At 40.7% G+C, this 22,882-nt stretch overlaps 1 protein-coding gene across 1 annotated transcript in view; it reads left to right on the plus strand.

Moving 5' to 3' along the window:
* The window catches only part of Srrm234 (Serine-arginine repetitive matrix 2/3/4), an 88,317-nt gene that overhangs the window by 28,174 nt on the left and 37,261 nt on the right, over nt 1-22,882 (plus strand). The window contains exon 3 of the mRNA XM_071590753.1: nt 157-267. Coding sequence (XP_071446854.1) covers nt 157-267 — 111 coding nt within the window. The remainder of the gene's footprint in view (nt 1-156; nt 268-22,882) is intronic.

Here is a 22,882-nt window from a genome sequence, read left to right on the forward strand (position 1 = left end):
TTTACTCTTTTATGTCACCAGTCTCATTCACACAAGTAATGGTGATGGAAAGTTTGCTTTTATACACAAAGAAGTTGTGATATCCAGTTAATATTTACATGTGCTGAAATTTTTTCCTTTTAGCTTAATGATTAATTAAATTTCTCTCTTCTTTAGTTGCTCCCGTAAAGAAATTGAAGCCAAGGTGAACACCTACAGGAATATGCTGATGGAGAGTGGTCGTGCCGGCAGTGGAGAAATACCCCGCGATGAATTTGGCCGTATTCTGTAAGTAGATACTAACTTGTATATCTATGTTCATCCAACGTAGGAAAATGATGGATTTGAATGTATTAGTTTTGACTGGGTTGATGTAGCAGAAAATAAGTGTTTCCAAGGGGCTGGAGTTGTTCTCGTGCGAAATAAATGTATGAAAGACACCAAGGGTATCTGTAGGTTCTGAAATCATCACAGGGAATTGAAAAAGCTCTTCTTTGATGCATGATTTTTTTACTGTTGTGTTCAGTGTGTCGCCATCATTTTACAATTCATTGAGGAATCCTATCTATAATTGGTATTGGTTTTGTAAAGTACTGCACATTATGGGAGAGGAGAGTGCATTGTTGAGAGGAATTCAGAGCAGGCAGAAATGATTGGCATTTGGCTTGACAATGGAATATTAAAGACTGTGATTTAGGGAAGGGTATTAGAAAAGTGAGGAAAGGGGAGGAAAAGGTTTTTTGGATTTTGAATGGAATGAAGGGAGGTAGAATATATGCAGAATTGAAGAACAGCTATTGTAGTTGGGATCATCAAATTGTGTTTCGTTAAATTGTGCTAAGAAAGTTAGTGATGATTAGCCTTTGTCCATCCTGAAAAATACCTTAAATGGTAATGGTACTACCAAATAATAACAATTGGCTTTTTATTTATGGATTAAAATTATATTTCGATTTCCGCCATATTTGGCTGAATATATGTCAACCCCCAAAAATCACCATGTTTTGTAAGAACTATAGTTTGAAGATTTTGTGCTGGAGAAGTTTAAGCATGTGCGAGCAACCTAAAATATTAAATGCATTGAGTTTTTCATGAAGCTAACGTGAGAAGTAATTGTAATAATTGTTGTAAGCATTTAGATAGAATTATTGAACATATTTAACCTGCCATTCTCTTATGTATTTTGCCAAACTTGTGGGGGATTGGCAAATGATGTCGGCCTATTTTGTTTTCAGTCAAATAGTGATACATAGTATTTGGTGTTTAACACTTCTACTATCCTCTCGAGATCACTGACTGTGGAGAGAAGGTTTTTACATATAATTCAGTAGCAGAAGGGCTCATTCCTGGAAAGCATGAAAAATACTCTTGAGGTTTCCCATGGCCACCATAACTTTAATTTGGCAGCATTATTCTATTCCTTCAAAAAAATGTCTTCTGGCACTCTTATAAGAGTAATATAAAGAATGCCATTGCTTCGTGTCATCCTCTCTGTCCATATCACTCTGCAATATCACACCTACAGATCCTACCATATGAATTTGTTCGCTAAATCAAGCAGTTGCATTGTGAGTACTTTGCTCTTTCCAAGTCAATGTTTTTATTAGTTTTCATACAGCCGTAATATAATCAGCTATGTACATTAAATGTACTTTGTGTTTCTTTTTAGATCAGTTACCATTCACAGTGTCGGTTGATCTATTGGAGAACCAGTCTCGATTGATATGTTATCATAATTCAAACAGTTGAGCTTTAAAATCCACCATCGAATTATTAGGAAACCTACATTTAATTTGCATGCAAAAATTTTAAGAGAATCGAATGGTTGGAGAGAAAAATGTGAACAATTGTTATCAAATTATAATTAATAGGAACTTCTTTTAAATTAGAATAATGTTATTGCTAATCAGTATTCATTCTGATACGTACAATGCATGGCCCTTTGAAATTGATAGATTTTTTTGTGAGGCTTGACTTATAAGCTGAAGGATGAGATTTTCATTATGAAACATAAGGCAAACATTCTGCTTGTTAGTCATTGGATGTAATTAGTCTTGCATCACGTATAGCTCTAACTGACCATTTTGAAGTGTGGAAGTTCACAATAATGAAACAATTGGCAACAGCAATAAAAATAGAATTTGAATAAATTCTTCAAATTTAAGAATATTAAAATATGTGTAGACCACAGTTGAGGGAAGGACTTAAATGAGGAGATGGTTTGGTGAGAAGATTGAAACTTAGGAAAAGAGAAGTTATTGGCATTGGCGATGCAAAGTTGTGTTCAAGGGGGGAGGCTTCAAGGGGGTGATGCGTCAGAGATAGAGAGTATGTGAGCCAGCAAAGGCAAGAGGGGCACTCTCAATCATTACGCTTCATGATGTTATCTGAAGGGGATGCTGGGAAATGATGAATTAGACCTAAATTGTATCTTACATGCAGATTCAAATGAATTTTCTTGACGAGGAAGTCCAGGATTTTATTGTCATGCTTATTTTCTACTTATCTATTTGGCTTTGAGTTTCATAATGGAAAATTGAGGGCATTATAATTGATTTTAATTCATCCGACATCATTGTTTTTGGTGCCTATGTTTTTGTTTATCAAATATAGAGTTTGGTCTCACATGTAGATTGCTGCAGAAATGTTATGTAAGTATAACTATGCATATTATTAAACTTTTTTCTATGCTTGTGTGTGACATCCTGTGATATCTAAAAAGTTTCTATTGATTTAAGCGTTTGCCTTGCTCTTTATAATGAGATGGATGAAGAAATGTTGGGTGATATACTTTATTAAGTAAATTCCAAATGAGAGAATTCAATGGCTTCAGGCTCAACTTTATGAGAATTATGAATCACTGAATAAGTAAACTTGGTATTTTTTTGCGCTAAATTTTATTCCACTCTACTGGTTTTGCTGCATAGGCAACATTATCAGGTATCTGGTCATCATCATGCATCAACACCTGATGATGTTGCCTATGCGTCAAAACTGGTGGTGGTATAAAGTTAAGTGTGAAAAAATACAAAGTTTACTTATTCAGTGATACAAATGAAAGCTTTGTAAGCGATATAAAAAGCAAAGTGCCCCGTTCATCTACTCCCTTCTCTCTCTGTTATGTCTGCTTCACAGTTTAGTCATCAGTATAAATTGCCTAACAGCTACGTACTTCTGTGTGAACCTTCTTAACCTATGGTCAAGGTCTTTCTTGCGTACACTTGAGATGGTTTGCACCTTTCTTCAGCGTACTTTGCTTCAGTCTTTTATACTTGTGTGGAATGCCATTACTCTAGCCTTTGATTTGTGGATGTTTTCTTTGATCCTATTCCTTGGACTTGGAGCATAGGAAACCTCCACATGCACCTCCATTGTGTCTTTGACCAAGAGTAGTCGAAGCAGGAAATGAGGATATATTCTTTTTCCCTCGCTGGATTCTTTCAATAAGTTATATTCATCTATCCTGGATGTTATTTTTTTTGTAAACCCAAATAACTTATTCAGTTGTTAAAGTTTAATGGGTGGTAACATCCGTTTGGAATAACATCATTCTTCACATTGCTCTGGTTCCCTGGAAAAATCTTCATAAATAGTATCCTGATGTAACATACTTCTGTACATGTTATGGCTAAAATTTTGAACTCAGTTAAGTTTTTCCTTCAATCAATAACTAGGTCTGAAAAATAGCAATCTTTTATTTAAAAAATTGAAACTGAAAACTTTTCACCTCTGGTAAATGGGCTAATATATAGTAACTTGAAAATCCAGTTTTTTAGGATCCCTGCTACTAAGCCCTTCCACATGAATATATGACTTAGCTCTACTCATATCTACAGATGATATCAATTCATTAGTTTTCAGCCAATTTTTTGGTAATGCTAATACTTTTTCAATCTATCTGTGTTTGATTTGTTATTTTGTTTTGATTTGTTGGGTATTGTAACCAAAGATGTGATATACTTTTCAATTTTGTTTTATCATGATGAGTGAACAGGACTTATGTATGAGTGTAGCAAACATTGTCTTTGTTTATGTAGAATTTAAATGTAATGCTTATTTTATTTCAAGCACTTATCATTATCAAATTGGAGCATCTTGTCTTGCTTAATGCTAATAGCTTGTTCGAGTCTTTAAAAATGGTACTTCAGTGAGTAACATGCTGAAAACCTAGTTCAAGTGGTGATTCCAGCGGTGAACCTTCTCACTCATTACAAACTGCACTTTCAACATAACACTGTCAACATGTTTTGGAATTCAAAATTATGGATTATATTTACTTAATTCAATTTCTCTTAGGAAGTCCTATAGCTCAGAATAAAAAACTTTCATGTATCTCTCTAGCCCCTGAAAACTTGTCTTCGATGAGAATCAATGAATTTTTTTCAAATCTATGACTTGCTGGGCCAGGGTGTGGCTTGGTAATCCAGTGGACAGTGTTGTGTTTCTAAAGAGAGGACCCAGGTTCGATTCCGGGTGATGCCTCATGGCAGCTTTGGCTTTATCATAGCTGTGTGATTTTTCGGGTACCAGTTCTTCCTGGAAAACCATCACTGGCCCCCCTACCCTGATGTGTGATTTTTACATGCCATCAGGCTTAGTATTAAGTGAACTTGCCCAGTGCCTATCAAACCAACCCACAGGTTGATAAATGTTGTTTAGTGGTTATTACTTGCTGAAATTGTTTTTGGAACAATGAGGGTGTTTTTTGATGAAAATAAAATTGTATCAAAAAGTATTGTTTGCTGACATTAATTTTTCATTTCTATGGTTTCTGGTGATTGTTTTTTAAATTAGAAAGTTTTCCCGTCGCATAATTCATTTCTGCGTTAGATGACCACGGTATCAACGCGTTCACATTATTCTTGAGGTCAGATACCTGATATCTTCTGGAGGAAACCTTAAAACCTCTACAGGAATGTGTGAAATAGTTACACGTCTTACCAATTCAATTCAGTATGACTTCCGTTGTAATTGGCCTAATGGACTTGAGTGATTGTGACGTTAATTTATCTCGTAATTGTGTGCAAGAGCCCGTGTTCAGGGAGACATGCTGGCTGCTCTCTGGCCCTTGATAGCAGCGATTATCTCGTTTGGTATTTTTCGTGATGTTTCGGGGAGTTGATAAGTGAATCATAGTGTTTAGACGCCCGGGGGTACAACACGATTGGCCACCGCCGCATCCTTGTAGCCGTCGTCGTGGGAAAAAACCGTTTCGTAGGGTGTGTGACGCACGGTTGCCTTGGCCACGTGAAAAGTCATTTGAGCGCCTGTGTTTCCGACCCCGGCTCATAGAGGGTGTGGCTCGCTCGTGGGGACCTAGTCTGGTCGGTATCGATTGTGCCGGTGTACGCGTACATGCGAAACCATGATTCCCAGCACAAGCACGATGCCTGCCCCTGCGTCCGTGGCTAATTCGAGCCGAGGGCTTGAGTCCTGTTCAGATAATGGAATGCTCTGTACCATGGGAAACCTTAAATTACGAGGTTCTAGTGAAAACATTTCTTTCCCTTTTGACAGTAAATGTTCTTAGTCTCAGTAATTGTTTTCATTTCCATGATTCAGATGATGCGTCGTCTCTCAATCTCCTATATAGATACCAACCACCAGCGATTTTATGAACCCGAAGGCTAGTTTGATCGGTGAGGGTTGGGTATCACCGCGTGCGAAGCCCTATCGGTGATAATTTCAAGCATCAGGTTAGGGGCTGGAGTTTATCTCCGTGTACCGCATGTGGTTTCTCAGGTAAATCTGATACTTGAAAAAGACAGCATTGGTAAATCTATATAATTTTTAAAAGTTATTTATTATTATTGTGCAATCTGATATACCGGAAAAATGAAAAGTTATTTATTATTATTGTGCAATCTGATATACCGGAAAAATGTTCTTGAATGTCATATTACCCATAAGGGCGTAATGTAAACAGCATGAAGAGGAATTTAATCGTAAATACAGTGAGCAGATCTCACGAAGAAGAGAGAATTTGCAAAATATAGCGTTCAAGTGTCCATTTTGGGTGTGCTTTGCGTTTCTCTTTTATTCCCTTGCATTCACCTAACTGGTACATGACCTTCAAACTAAGGAAAATGGACTTGAAATATCCGAGGAAAGAAGTACGTATCGTGGAAACTTAAGGGAATACGCCCTGGGGAAATATTTGGCGGGAATGCTGGAAGTTGCGTCTTTTAGCTGTCACGTCGAGCCTTCATGTGATCTCGATACGCAGCGATTTTTTAGGAACGTAAAACAAGGAAAATATGCACGAGTGGTATCCGTGGACCGAGTAAGGATGAACAAAAGGCAAAAACATTATCAGAATACGAGTGAATTGTGAGTGAACAGGGAATATAAAAGGGATGCAGTTAATCTGGCTTCGTCCATTGAGAACTGATAGGATGGATCACATATCATTTGATGACTAACTATCGAAAAAAACTTTGTATTTCTCTGGTCTACCATTTTGAGGTTCTATATGCGACCTAATTGTTATTTATCACATTTTAAAGCAAAGTTACGCCTTACGTTTAGTACCTTGATTGAAATTTATTTTCAAAGAAATACTTCAGAAGGTTTTGACGTGCTTGGATCATTATCAAAATTAGTTTTGGAAACATCTAAAGTGGTCAAGTATTTCAATAAATAAGTGTGGAAAATTAACAAATGTTTGCCAATTGACATGAGTGACTTCTGTTGTCACAGTGTCTACCATTGATTGCAAGTTTTCAACGCGGGTTTTTTTTTTAAATCAAAGCCCATCCATCAAAACCCGAAACGAATAACTTTTTTGTGATGGAAAGAACTTACCAGGACGTTATAAAGGACACTTTGCAGGACGTTTTACACTTTGAAATTGTTAAATTTTAATGCACATTAGCAGATGACTCCGTTACTGTCGCGGAATCTCCCGCACTTTCTTTGAATTTGGAAACACTTGTCATGCTGATAATTGAAAATATTGTGAGATTTTACTTTCACTTGTTATCTTTCCACATGAAGATTGAATTTACCAAAGTCAAGGTTTTTGCGGAAAACTTGATTAAGAGTACGTATGGTAATTTAATTTCAGGCCGCTAATATCAGTTTTTCTAATGTCTCAAAATGTATTTAAAATATTCTCGAGGAATTTTCGCAACAGTCTTTCCACTAGTTACAATTGCTTGTTCGACAAACCACATCTTATTATTAAAACGAGGCAGGATATCCCAGCATCTTAAATGGCCTCTCCGACTGACGTTTCGAGCCATTCTGCAACGTGAAACATTTCCGACCCTTGTTGGAAGTTTGTTTCGTTCCCATCCCATTATCTTGCCTCCATCTTCGCAAATTGCCCCTTCGGATCCCCGCTTTGCCCGCGAATCCAGCGAGTCTTCTGCTTTCATCCTCCTTTCAAAATGACATTGGAAGGGAGTGTTCGGTAGACCGATTCTCAATGCTCACTTCGGGAAGGTGGTTAGACCTTTGCCACCCGGGGGAGAATTCAATCGCGTAATCAATGGCGTCGTGTGTTGGGTTTCTCTCTGACTTCTATGTTTACTTTTCACTCCTCACCATAGAAATATAAAAAGAAGAGAAAATGCTCCCATAACTGACGTCTACGATGATAAAATCAGCGCATGAATCACTGAGTGAGAAGCAGGGATTCAAGACAAAGAACTTGTTGACAATCCAGCACCAAGTAAGAAGATATTCACTTGTAAAAAACATAAGAAAGAATTGTCTGCCTAAGGCTTCATGACTCAAACGCTATTGCATCCCAATGCATCGTGGCTGCCCTGTTTCTCTCTCAAAACCAATTGAAGAAACACGGTATTGGTAGAGAATACAAGGAACTAGTAGGTGTTGTACCCTCACGTTTTATACTGTAATATTTGTGAAATACAGTTGAAAATACTCGTTTTGTGAAACATTAACCCGCTGAAAAGAACCATTACGATAACACTTGACATAATGGACATTTACGCAATGTTGAAAATGCGACTTTTAAGTGTAATGCCATAATTATAACAATTTAACAAAAAATTTTATGTTATAAAAAACTCATTTTTATCAGCCTGGTATATTATTATGGCGTACTGTTATTAGCTTGAGGGCATTCCAAAAGCCTAATTATCCTTATCGGTTATTCTGTTACGTAGCAATTATAATAATTTTTCGTCGCATCCCGAAGTCATGATGACACTATTGTCGTTCCGTGAATTCTGTTAGAAAATGAGGTCCCCCACGGATTATAAATTGCGTCTCGTTACGTAATGTTCTATTCTATGTATCAGCTGTGCAGTTATCAGTCGGCCATCGATTGGTAGTGGTCGGGACAGAAAGCAGGCACATTACAAGATCTTGTGATGCCAACAACCCGTCGTGATGGGGTCATGGCCACGTGATACGCTTCTTATCACGACACAATTGATGATGATCCCTAATCGTTACATCCCCGGCTGAGTTCCATTTTGTCTGCCATCGTCAGCCCACGAAAACTAGCCTCGGGAGTTCTTTTCAAAACGTAGAGAGTCGAATGCATTTTGAAAATGCATTCGTAATTGGATTAGGAATCTTCATGGATTTGCGTGCTCTCCGTTCCGCTCGAGACGTGAGCGTCTTAAGTTTTTCGTGGCCATTCCCCCTTTTCTTTTTTACGCAACGAAATGGCATGTTCAATTGGCGCTATAAATTAAGGACAAAAAGATTTGCGATGTGGTTTATTCCGAAGACAGTTGGTGCGCCATGAATGTTTTTGGCACTCATCCGGCGAAAGGAATGGAAATCTCCAAGCTCATGATGTTTTATTGTTATATTTTCATCTCGGGCCGTTCGACATTTTACAAATGGACTGTCGCGTTCGTTGACGGCAATCTGGCGAGGGTGTAGGCGTGGTTGGGAGGCGTCCTCGAGGGGGGGAGGGAGAAGGGTTATAAAGGGATATCGACGGGCGGGAAGCGCGGTGGTCCATGCAAACAGACGCCTCCGTCACCTCCCCTCGCGCGCACATACCTATTCTGCACCCCTAACCCCTCCTCCCTCGCCCCTAACTAAACGCGGCCCGCCGTACTCTCCCCCTTCCGCCCTCGCCCCTACCCCCCGAACGTGCTCCCCGCTGTCTGCTGCGTGTGCAAATCGATCTAGGGATGCGGAGCAAGTAAGGAGAAGGGGGAGGGGTTGGGCGTTCCTTCTCTCCCCTCCTCCGCCAATGCCCCTCGCCCCCTCCGCTGGCAATTCGGGGACCCATGTACGGTGGTGGATGCACTAACCCGTACGCGACCCATCTTTTGGTCCCGGCGTGAGTTTTGCCGGAGTGCACGATGTATTAAGATGGCCCCTTGGCACTGACTTGGCCCCCCTCATTTAACACTGGAAGCTGGTGAGCAAACGGCTCTAAGCGAGGATTCCCCGATCTTCGCGGATAACTCGGTGACACGAAAAGTCTTTTATTTCCACGTGAACTTTGACCTACTGGGAATCTGCTCAAAAGTTTCCATTAAATGAACCTAGCACCGTACCATTTGTAAACATATCGATTTCCATGTGAATGGCTGCAGCTTTTTGTGGATTTCAATGGTATGCCTGTGGTAGATTTCCAGAGGTTGAATCCTCCATAGTTCATCGACAAACAGTTCCCTTTTTGCACGACTTGGTGCTTTTTCATTTGTCACAGGTCTGATTAGTTTTCGGCCGACACACAATAGTCAACTGGAAATAACAACGAAAGTGTATAATGGCTTCATGAGCATGCAAGTGTGTTTCGTTCCGTTTGTTGTCTGTAGGTTAAATAATACTTTTGGTGCTGTTATTTAATATAGCGTCATAAAATTTGCAATGATGCTGGTAAAATTTGCCCTAGCCTAAGATTCTAAATGTTGTAATTGAAGTAATACATTAATCTCTGAAATCGTGGTCTCAGTATTGAGAGAAATACAATTTGATGAGCACTTTGGGTGGGAATGAGAAAATAACCATTAGAATAATGGTGTATTAGACATATATTGGTGACCAACGTAGATTTCACTTAAGAGAAAATCAATATAATATAACCACATCAGTGCACGATGGGAATAAATATTAAAGTTACACCAAATGGAAAAAAACACATCGAGCATCATCAATGTCATAAAATATCTTTCGTTGAGGAATACAAAAAACGAAATAAGATAATGCAAAGGAAAAAATTAAATGGCATTAATGGCTAGATACGCCTTTCAAAGTATGCTCACTAGTTTCAGTATCCATCTGAAGCTAAACTATTTACTTTTTCGTCGGTTTTAAACTATTCCTTATCTTAGCAAGCATGTGTATGTTCTTAGTTTTGCCAACAAAATCATCACATCTTCTTGCAATATTCCCATCGTATTCTTCGGAATATTTCATTGATTTGATGTTACTGTATTTGAGACAATGAAAGGAATGAAATGTTTTTCCTTCTGTTTTCGTTTCTTACATGTCTCGAACTGGAACTCTTTTGAGTTTATTTGCGCGCAACATCTGGATGTGAGCAGTAATGGTCTGAGTATATTGTCCCCGATGTGGTTTAAGTCCTACCATTTACTAAACGTTTGTGCACGCTTGGCTGCATAAAAAAAACATTTTAAGAAGAACCGTATGCATTTTGTGTTCAGCGTGCACTTTTTTAAGGAATTCACTCAATACCACTTCCAATTATTTTTTTTAATCGCACTTAAATGATTAATCATCTCTCCGCTGACACCCGTGTGATGTATGGAGACATCGGCAGCTTTACGAAAAATCATCCATTTATTATACTGTCATGAATTGCTTACGATTTAATAAAAGTCTCTCAGAAATGTAGATTTGGAGCTCAAAACGGCTTAACACTGCACATTCATTGGTGGGGTCGTAAGAGAGAGAGAGAGAAAGCGAGATAGGTTGATTTCGAATTCCTTTTGGAAAAGTATTTCAAGTCGTTCATTGTTTTCGGCGTTGCGCCACAGATGAAATAATTCTGTTGACTGGTCATTGATTATCTCGGCATCTTATCATAGTTCGTACTCCTTTATTTGGGCTTCGTCTTGAGTTGCTTCCTCCCTTGTTCGCGCCGCGCATTCGTCTTTCAGTGTGTCTTGAGCCCGAAGCGCCATCGCATTCTCACTTACTGATGATGCATTGGATGAATGCGGAAGGTATTTACATCTCCGGAGGTTACGCTCTAATATGTCCCCGCGAATTTTTGTATTCATGACGGGCAAGTGTAAATTTTGTTTGTGTAACAACATGGTGTACATTTGAATAAATTTTAATGAAGTGAGATTGCTATGAACAATACTCTTAGCCCTTCTTTTTTGTCCCCTTCGCAAGTCTCCTTCGCTCCATTTTTCACCTTCAAATCCTTTGCCCACTTATTTTGCTTTGGCCCCCAAGTTACCCGCACCTTGGTTCTGTAAATATTTCGTAAGATCTAACTAAATCGCTGCAGTTTCAAATACGCCCTGCCGGGCAAAAGAAATGCGTGTAATGAATACACTTAAGCAAAGAGTAGAGTGTTGCCAGGATGAAAATAGCAATTTCTTCAAATTTTATTGATGGTTGCAGCCAATTATTAGTTGTACTCTCTTTCAAATGTCAATTTTATACTTTAAACAAAAGATTGTCACACGGCGTACTTATGGTGGGGTTATTTTATGAAGTTTGCTCTAGAATTTTTGTTTTGCTTAACATGGATGATAATCAGAAATATATGGTTTATCAATAAAAATATATTGTGATAATAATATTAATTTTCAATTGCCGAAATGAAACCGTAAACTCGGGTGTAAATTATGTAAAAATAAATAAAAATGGGAATCTGAAAATCGTTAAAGACTTATCGATCGCAAAATAACTCGGCCGCCTGGAGAAGGCGCAGTTGCCAAGCATAGAGAGTTATTCTGTTTTTTGGTCCGCAAAGAAGTGAACCTTTCGGAAATGCTTGCATATTTAGATAAGATATTCCTATATGGACCACTACGCCCTCTCCTATGAAGTGTTGCTACACGGTTGTCCTTCGAGCTTAATTCAAATATATCTACGGAGTCATTTAGTATGACGCTTAACAGATATTAGGCTTTAAATGTATTGTCACGATGTTGAACTATTATGCATGCACTCGCAGTATACTGTAGAACATCTTTATCCGGTCTGGGAGTGTTTGGTCAGTCGATATCGTGCTAAGTATTGAGAGGTAAAAGCATCTTCGTCTTCGGGTGCGTCCATTAAACGCACACTCTGTCTTTGGGGGAGGGACGATGCGTCGTGAGTACTCGCGATGAATCTCATCGGGTGAGGGTAGGGCTTCCTGTGTGGACTTTCGGTTATTTTAAACACGTGATTGTATTATAATTTAGTATTTGGTAGTTTTTTGCGGTAGGTTTTGGATGGAAATTGAATGATCATTCCTACAAGTCATAAGATCGTATAAAAGACACAACCTGACACGCTGTACTGTGTGTCGGGTGGTGAAACTGTTCTTCGATTCCAAGTACTATCTGTATCCCTTTATGTTACTCAACATGAATATCCTATTTTCCCTTCCTCGCTTCCTTAAGGCCCTCTCCGTCGCCAGCATTCCATCGCCAATCAAAAGGCTTTTATCAATTTCCCTGCCTCTGTTCGATTTCCAATCCGTTCATTATACCTTTTCTGGGTTACTCCTCGCCCAATATATGCACAGTGTGTCTATATATGTAAGACCTAGCCCTGATATCAGTTTCATGGCAGATTCTTTCCTCATGGATGCTACGAATCAGTCCATACAGACACTTATTCCCACATTTTCCTAAACCTTTTAGCAGTTCTGCAGAAATGTTGTCTACCCCCACGGCCTTATTTGATTTCATCTCCCTTAATGCCCCTTTAATCTCATCGTCGAGTACGCCTGGACCAAAGCTATCTCCATCCACGTCATATTCTCTTACTATATCTTAATTTGTTGGCCCCTGTTCCATACCATACGGTTCAAGTACATATTCCTTCCATCTCTCTTGGATATTTTCTGTTTCAACTACAATATCACCCGACTTGTCTCCGTCAAAACATATTTTCCCGTCTTACTTTCTGATATTGTTTCAACCTTCTTGTAGATCGCACCATTTTTCACCCTTCCTCTGCAAACTTCCCATATCCTCGCACTGCGTCATTCACAATGCTTCTTTTGCTTTATTTGTTACCCGTCTCAATTTATTATTTAACTCTTAGTACTTCCTTCTGCCTAGCTCTGTGTTAACATTCTTCCATTTCCCTCTCTCATCTATCTTTTTAATCATCTCATCCGTGATCCTTGGTTTTCTTGTCCTTTCATTTTATATGTTACTTCTTAATTGCTACGTAATTGCATCGCAACCATTTGAACTTATATTATCGGTTATTTGCTCTCGACGCATGACTTTCTCCAGAAAGAAATGAATTTACAATCTAGGTAATCGAATTCGTATAAACACATTGCGTTCTTTGATATTTGCTGGAACAGGGTCAATTAGTGTCCATCCACGTTTGACAGTGTCAATTTTTTGCTGTACAAATATATTTATTGCTTTAAAGAATAAATTTCATCAAAAAACGATCCCTGTCACTCTCGCAATGCACATAACGGGGTGGATTGAAGGTTCTCCTTTCCTGGTATACCACATCGGATCATATCGGAGATTCACTTAATCGATCTTGAGCCTCAGTAAGACCTAGCAATCCTCCCATATTAGGGTATCGACGAGAGTATTGCTGGGAGAAGTCATAGGTGCTTGCGACGCGGGCGGAGGCGTAGGTACACCACTATCCCGCTGGCGTTCGAGTTTCGTTTATTCCGCTTAGGATATTGCGACCCGGTTCGTCCAAAGGGCTTAAAACTGGTCCCCGCCGAGCTTTTCAACATTCAGCGTCATCGCATAAGCTTCTATCGCCGTTCGGAAGGACGTGAAAGTCGAGGAAACCAACGGAGCACTCACTTCATTTCCGTGCCTGTCTTCGCGAGCCTGGGAAGGAAGCGGGTGCGGCCAATAGGCGTCACGTGAGGCCCTCGCAGCCGTTCGATCGCTCTCCTCTCCGAAAATTGCTAATTGGGTCTTCCCGAATCGAACACGACGAGATGATAGTTGTCATTCGAAGGAAAGTGGGCGGCGCTTGATTTGGTCCGATCGGCCAAAGGGTTCGGAAAGAGGCGAGGCGACTCGTAGATGGACCATGTCGACGACCTTCGGCTGTTAGGAAGTGAGTTGCATAACGTTCGAAGGCTAGAATATTTTGGTTAAACCAGTTGGCAAAGACTCAATCAGTGGCAGAATTATGTGAAGTATATTTTAAGGATAATTTAATTTCGTTAAGCCTAAAAGCAGTCAACTGGTAAATAATTATTCACTTAAACAAAGTCTTAATTTCTTTTAAGAGAAGGGTAGACTTTTTTTGGTAATGCTTATTATCAAAGGCATATGTTTTAAATCAATGATTTTTGGAGTCCCAAAAAATTAAAGGTATTTAGTTCTTCGTATTGCCAGTTGTTTTATGTTAGCAGTTTCAAGCGATCTTGTATAAGCAGAAATGATTGATACATACTTTTATCAACGAAAGATGATTTACACATCTGTTCATTTATGAAAAATAAAATCAATTAACCAAAATCATTGGTCAGGTAGAGAAAACATAAGTCGGTTAAATAATGAGAAATAATTCGTTAACTGTAATAGGGGGCTTACTTTTAGAAAATTTTAAATTATTTGCTTGGTCTGGTATAAATTCAGTCTTAAAGAGGTCAACGGCGTTATTTTCTAAGATTATTGTGTTAAAAAGATCATTCCTCAGTAAAATCGGATTTACCTTTTTGTTCTGTCAAAAGGTCTTTGGTATTATTTCGGTATCGTGATATTCCGAAACCGTAGAGCGCTTTATGTACGTAACACCATATATAATTCAATTATATTTAAATCAAGCTCTAAAATTAGATTTCATGCATGTAATTGTATCATAAATTATACCCTGCATATGCATTGATGTAATCAAGTTTTATGCCAGGCGAAGAGACGAAGAGGAGGAGGCGACAGTGAATAAAACTCGCGCCACGAAAAAGAAAATTAATATTGCTTTTAAAAAGTCTTACATCAAATAGATAATGTAAAATGAATCAACATAACTTCCTTTTTTATAAAGCAAAATCCCTTTAAAAAGGAAGTTATGTTGCCGCACCCTGTATAAAAGCGTAGAAATAAAGAAAAAAGCTCATGTAGGAATCGAAATCTCGTCTGTGAACTCGTAATTCGAAGTATTGGAACAATCGACTGTTATGTATGAGTCTGTCTGAAAGGCAGACATTCCAAATGGAATATTTAACGGTCTTCTTTTTTAAACTTGTGGATATGTAAACACAAAAGAGGGATGTCAATCACTTTCCGCGTGCAATCCGAGCGCCCATATTCGTAAAAATCTGAAACGTGATGAATGGACCCTCCCTTTGGCGGAGCGAACAAAATATAACCGCATTGTGAATATGACAATAAACTCGATCTGCGTCCAGTTACCATTTCCTCAGGAGTTAGAGGAGGAACCGCTGTCTGCGTGACTGTGATTGATTTGACGCTACCCTATATTAACTGAGGTGTGATTGAAGTCGTGGCTTTATATCTAGGATTATCCATCACTTTGTAATGTTTCACGCCTATTTATTAACAACCGACCATATTTTCAAAAGGTAAAAGTCATTATCAAGGTACAAATATATGATGTCCAATCCTGTATGTATACAACCATTTGTCTGTCGACAAACGACAAACAATGGATACATATAGGAATGGACACCAGGTATTTGTACCTTCATAATGACAGGTACCTGCTGAAAACATTTTCGGCTGTTTGTAATGTTCCACATCAATTTACTAAGTTATTAGTTCATTCTACGATTGAAAAATTCCGCAAGGTTAAGCCTCAATCTATGGTTAATGGTATGTTGTTGGTTGGGCGCTCACTGTGTAGAATACCAAAGACTTTCTGCGATTAGACAATAGTAAGAGTATTCCATACTCAGCGTCGCCACGTTCTTCTAGTTAGGAATCGTTTTTCTTCAAAAGTATGTGTAGACTACAGTGTTAGTTGCGAGACTTGTTCACTCGTAAGTTATCGAAGAATCGTGCTTCGGGGTCTGTATCCGTTTTCTTAGGTACAGAGTTATGTGGTCTAAATGTGTATGAATAAGCAATGTACCTACATCTGCGTACGAGATATACTGATGTTAAGGTACCACAGCAACCGCGAAAGTTACCGCAGTGTGTGTGGCCGGGGCAATGGAAATAGGTCCGGAATGAGAAGTATTTTGAGGATCTGTAGGTCTGGTGCGTTTATCCCGACACACATTGTTCTCGGTGAAAGGGTGCTGTTAGTTAAATTTAACATCCATGCGTAAAGTGACGTGTCATTTGCGCAGAGAGAATATCTGATCAAACTTCTGTGTATGACCAAGCACGTGCTAAATTTTGTCAATTATGGCAATAACGAACGGTAAAACTCATTTCCCCCCGACACCCTCTCCCTGCTTGTATCGTTTTGTTACTTGTCATTCCATCATGACAATTATTTGTGAATGATCAGCATAAGTTTAACTACCCCCTCTTTAAATCTCAAACTTTCTGTGGAAATCCATACTAAGTTTTCCTTAGATATCCATCTAGTTCTGCGGAAATCGCCGAAGCCCCGCTGGTATTTCCAAAATGGAAGCTGAAATGATTTCCAGGATAGCCAGCCACTAATTACAGAATTGGAAGATCAAATGCATGGATTGTATTTACGGTAATTTTTCGTGCACTGGAAGGTTATTTGTTTCTTTGCAATTACGATCAATATATCTCTTTCAATTTGTGTATACGAGGGTAATCCCATAAGTACCCGACCCAACTAAGTAAACACAAAAATTATGGAAAAAATGTATTTTTTTTTCAACGTAATCTTTTTTCAGTTCTATACACTTTTCCCAGCGATGTTCAATATGTTCGATACCCTATTTTTAATAAGAACTGTCTTGCTCCTCAAAATAGCCATTAACTGCCGATATCACTTGTTCATGGTTGGAAAATCTTTGACCACCGAGCCATTTTTTCAAGTTTGCGAACAGTCAGTAATCCGAGGGGGCTTAATCTGGCGAATAGGGTGCATGAGGTAGCAATTCAAACTTTAATTCATGAATTTTGGCCATTGCAATAACGGCTTTGTGAGCTGGAGCATCGTCTTGATGAAACAACACTTTCTTATTAGCCAAATGCGGCCGCTCTTGCTTGATTTCTTCGCTCAAACGTTGCAGTAAGTTGAAAAAGACTCGCCAAACCGACGCCATGACTTTGCCTTAGGATGAAACGGTCTTCGCGTTTTTTGGAGCCGATCCTCCCCTTTAAATCCATTATTTTGATTGTTATTTCGTCTCGGGTGTGAAGTAATGGGCCAATTTTCATCCATGGCTATGAAACAGCGCGACAATTCCTCTTTGTTGCTGTGAAACTTTGCTAAAAATTCAATTGAAACGTCTTCAAGATACGTTTTGCTCGAGTGTGAGAAAACGCGGCACCCATCTTGCACACAGCTTTCTCATACCAAAATTTTCACTTAACATGCAATGTACTGCACTTTTTGATATGTCTACTAGCTCGCGCAATTTCAGTTGACGATCATCCAGGATCACTTTGTGGATTTTCTTCACCGTTTCTGGAGTCGTCACCACATTTGGTCGACCAGTACGATGCTCGTCCTGACAGCTCGTACGGCCTCGTTTAAACTCTGCTAGCCAATATTTTACTGTTGTAAACGAAAGAGCAGACTCACCTAGAGTAGAATCCAGTTCAATTTTAATATTGGTTGGACTGAGGCCTTTCAAATGAAAGTATTGTGTCACATAACGATGAGCGATTTTCTCCATTTTCACAAATTCACTGAAAACGTTCACTATTGATGGCTGCCTAAGGAATACTTAACAACATGGCGTCTTCAATCTTGAAAAATATGCTTTATAGATTGCATACTTCCTAATACAGTGATATTTATCAAACAACTACCGCCAACTATAGGCCGGATACTTCTGGAGCCACCCTCGTCCTTGAAAAAACGTAGAGTAAATTGGACTGCTGGACTAAATTAATCATCTTGCTCTTAAGGGTGGAGCTTTAAATGATCAGTGGCGATGATAATATGGATGGACCAGACGGATAAGAAAATTAATACATTGAGCAATTAGTGAGGTATTGAGGGAAAGTGGTTGTAGAAGTACAAACTTTTGGAATGTGGATCTGAAGAAAGATGTTGAAGACAACGTGGTCGGACGGGCGGGGTGGTGAATGAGGGGGCTCTGAGGAGAATGGGAGTAAGGAAAAGACGCCGATTGATGCCATCTGAAAGAGGAAGAAGATCTGGCTTGGGCCACGTACTGAGAAGGGACTGCTTGATGAGGGATGTCTTCGAGGGAGCGGTCGAGGTGGGAAAGTCTTTTTGAGTTTTTTAGCGTGGTCAAGTGGAATTGCTATGCGGGGGTAAAGAGAGAGGCTCAGGATAGGGAACTGCTGGTGGAGCAGTCGGGATTTTCCTAGCAGAATACGGGTGATGATGACGACTGAGGAATGGGGTTATCGGGCACACCCAGGAACGCAATAATATTATGAGCAAGCTGATTGCATTAACATTTATGAGGAAAATTAGGCATAAGTTTTAAAATAAAAAATAACCATGAGGGGAAAGGGCCCCGCTAAGGCAGCGAAGGAAAGAACATGAAATGTTAGAAAAACGCCGAGCAGCATTGGTGGCTATCTTTATTATGTTATCCTTTTCTCTTGAGGTTGAAGGAAATATTTCAGAAAGGGTTTCATGATGAAAATAGCTCATCCAAGTTAGAATTTCCTCAGCCTTGGTTCTCATCGTTATCTTCTGATTGTCTCCTCGGGATGCCCAGGGCAGTTCTTGACATATAGAGTAATATCGCTGAAATTTAGATTAAAATCGTGTAAAGAATCCAACAAGTTACCTATAATGCGGAATTCATGCATACACTTAATTGAATTAATCAACATGCCAATCGTCGTTACTGTGTTTGTAGCTACACCTCGTTGGATGCCTACGTCACGGCTATTTCGTCACCACTTACGTGTGACTTTAAAAATTTAAGAGGATGAAATTTAAATACGGTTTTATCAATTTGAGGAATTCATTTATATTCATGGATAATAATCATTCCCGCCGGCGGGACTTGGAATCAATGTTTCGTCTTGGGTTAGTAGTGCACTCGTGCATTGCGTACAGACTTCTGCCCTGCACTATTTACATTCGGTGTAGTGCCTAGGGCCTAAGGTGAAGAATGTCGGTTAGGAGGTAGTATTTGAAAAAGGGAGATGGTGGATGACAGAGACGTTGGATAGGGACGTAGATATGTCTGAAGACTAAAAAAAATGAGCATGGCGTTGCGTAGTTCTTCCAAATTGTAATATTTATGAAATGAATATAGTTTTTAGTGGCTTCTTAGATGTCCTGGTGGAGAATAAGGGAGGAAATAAGTTGTATAAAGAGGACAAAGAAGTGTTAGATGTGATAGGGGAAAGAGTCAAGCCTTGAAAGAGTTGAAGCCTTTGGGATACATAAAAATCAGAATCGGCGGAAGGAGATATTGGGCGTAGTAGATAGGATATTGATGGCTGTAATAGATGGAAGGATATTGGGGAAGGGGAATAATGGAAAAATGACGATTTTGATGGCATGAGTCGGTCTGGGGCTGAAAGTATGAAGAGGATATTATTTAGAACAGACGGATTGTAGGTCATAAGGAAATGTTTCAGAATCAACGAAGATGTGAATGAGTTTTGAGGACTCAGCCCTGCCTCTAGCCCGTAGGTCACCGTCGATAATGACCAGTAGTCAGTAGATCCGATCGTAGGTCAGCTGTAGATCGAGTAGTAATTGGGTAGTAAACCCAATCCAATGCATTGTGTAGTGCAGCTGTCTATCTTCTCCCTCCCTTCGTTACCACGTTTCAATTATCCTCGGCGTACCGCACCCCGTAACAGCTGGAGTGTGAATGAAATATGCGCGAGAGAGGAAAAATGAACTAGATTATAAAATGAAGGGTTTTGAGAAAGAGGGAAAAAGCTCGGTTGGAAGAAATGGAAATATGGATTTGGAGAAGGATAACGAGAACAAGATGGGCGGACAAGAAAAGCAACTTTGAATTTTTGAGGGAAATTAATGAGGAGAGGTATCTGATAAAAGAGATGGAGGAAAGGAAAATTAAATTTGTTGGGCATGTTTTCAGCCATAACAACTTCCTGGATAATATAATGGAGGGGAAAATAATAGAAAAATGGAAGAGGAAGGCCAAGAAAAAAATTTATAGATGACATAAAGAGTACTGCGAGAGGAGCGACGTACAAGGGACTGAAGAGAGCGGCAATGGAGTGAGACCAATGGCTTCAACGACAAAGCTCCCCCTTTAGAAGAAGATGATGATGATAAAATGAAGTCCACTGTACCCATCATTACATTAATTTTGGTAAGGCCCTAACGTGCGTTTTTCACGATCTTTGTTGTACTTACTATTTTGCATGAATATCATCTTGTGTTAAATGTGGTTTTCATTGCTATTGCCATGGCGGTTTTTCGAAGGAAAGGGAGGGTGGATGCGGGGGCAATGCTGCACCCTGGGGTTTAACTGCTCGAATAGGCCTGGCGAAATAGTCATTTCGTCGGACCCGGTGCGTTGTGGATTCCACCTCCCGCCCTTCGCTGCTTCCTTTCTCGCCACTTCCCTCCTTCCCTTCGCTTCCTCGCCAACCCTCTCGTGTCCAAACAAGCCGCTCCTCCGTACCAACGTGCCCCCCCACCCTCTCTTGCGCAACTCCGCCGATCACCCTGCCCCCTCCCGCACTTCTCCCCGCCCAAATATCATCTCCCCGTCGCCGCCGCCGCGCAGTCTCCGCTGTACCGCGGCAGTCTCTCGTGGTAGAGCGCCGATGGCGAGGGTGCGTCGCCTCCGGGTGGCCCAGGTGCCACCCAGAACCGTCCACAGGGCACCCCCAGAGGTCACATAAAGGAACCATGTAGGCCCCAAAGACGCACCCGCTTAGCCTTGAAAAATCCAAGTCTTCCAAATGGCCGACGCCTGTTTCTAGCACAGCGCCGCGCCCGTCAACCAAGTCTTCCGAGAATCGAGTCTTCCAAAGTCGAATATATTCATAATATATATCTATAGTTTTAGGTTGATAAGTACGAATATATTTCATTATATATTTCAATCATATTTTGCGTGTTTCTCGTGTGCGTGCGTGAGTTTTTTCTACGGTTCGTGTGGATGGTCTGCTTTCGTCTGAGCTCTCCCGTATTTCCCTCTGAGTGCGTATCTACGTCCACGGAGAGAGAGATAGAAAGCAAGATCTTTGCCCTCGTGGTCTGCCCGACGTGTGAGTGGAGTGAGTAGGTGTCACCCTCGCGTCTACCCTTCTGATGCTCTGGAATGGACAGGCCGAGAGGCAATGGAGACGGGGGGCCGTCGCGTCAAGGCAAGGGCCGCGGGGCCCTGCGGCCCCATCCGGCCTCCCGCGGGCCTGGGGTGGCCGCCGTGTACTTCGAACGACTGTGGCGCGGTGCGATCGCCCAAGGTGGAGGCGGCGCCGCTCGTGGCTCTCAGGGCGGCGGCCTCGTGCCGACCCTCGGTCGCCGCCGCCCCGGGACCTGCATAAGCCCCGCCCGCCCCCTTCCGCCGCACTCTACCCCTGGGTGCTGCGGGTGCCCCTCTCTGCAACTGCAGCGGCGGCGACAGCAAAATCAGAATCGGCAGCAGTGCCTGTCTCCCCCGGGACAGGCCCGCTTGCCGTCCCCACTCTCCCCCCGCGTCACCAACCTCCAAATCCGCCTGCTGACAGCACCCTCAAGGAGGAGGCGGAAGACCATGCTCCGATCAGTCATCAGGTTGTCCTTCCTTCGTTTTCTACTCTTGCCCCATTGCGAACCAAAGGAATCGTTAACTTCAACCTTTCAGTATGTTGGAATGAGTGAGAAATGGACTAGGGTCTTTTAAAAGTGAGGTACGGTTTATATCTCTTCATTTTTTCGATCTTTCACCGTGATCGCGTGCTTTCTATGAAGGCTAGTTCGCTTGCGTTACCGAAATCGGAAGAGCAGGCATATCAAGCCAACGATCAGCATGAGGATCTGTTAACTCTCTTGAGATTAATCTATCAGCGACGCGCAACTCAATGCCTGCGAGCGGATAGAATTTCATCTCTGTACAATATGAGTTACGAATGGTGTAATATTTTGGAGACGAGTGTAGTTTACGAAAGGAAAACTTAGTTTTCATTTTGTAGTAGTCTGCAAAAAAGCACTATGACGTCATACTTTTGCAGATTCGAATCTCCTCACAACACCGGTAGGTGGTGTGAAAGGAAAGGAGGAAGGAAGGTCTGGGAAATCTGATAACACGAGGGTGAATCCAGGGTGACGTCATCCTTTACTTTGCGGGACCCTAGTGCACAGGCAGGAAATGAAAATTATATCCATGGGGCTCATTGGGGGGCTTGAACTTGATGAGCTAGTTGATTCTTCAGCCTCCCGTGTGTTTACGAACACTCGGGGTTTGTTTCAGTTGTTTATTGATTGGCATCCATTATTTTCGTTCAATGTCGTAGTTTTTCTTAACAACTGTACCCTTCCACCTCTGTGTTTTACCCATGTACCCGTTCTACTTAAATACGTTGTGCATACCTAACTGTATATACGTGAAACTACTGTGGTAGTTCCTGCTTTACCTTGCTCATGTCATTAGGGTGAGAAATAAAAAGAACCTAGTCGTTAAGTACGCATGTTATTTCCGTAGGGCCCATATCCTCATCGAAGCGTTTGTTCGCGATGGGTTTCGAGGCCATCCACACCAATGCTATTTTCGAAGGAATATACTCTCGTTTGGGTGAAATTCTAAAAAGTC

The sequence above is a fragment of the Hetaerina americana genome, unplaced genomic scaffold (assembly GCF_022747635.1).
Source record: "Hetaerina americana unplaced genomic scaffold, ioHetAmer1.1.p SCAF_4, whole genome shotgun sequence".
Taxonomy (NCBI): Eukaryota; Metazoa; Arthropoda; class Insecta; order Odonata; family Calopterygidae; genus Hetaerina; species Hetaerina americana.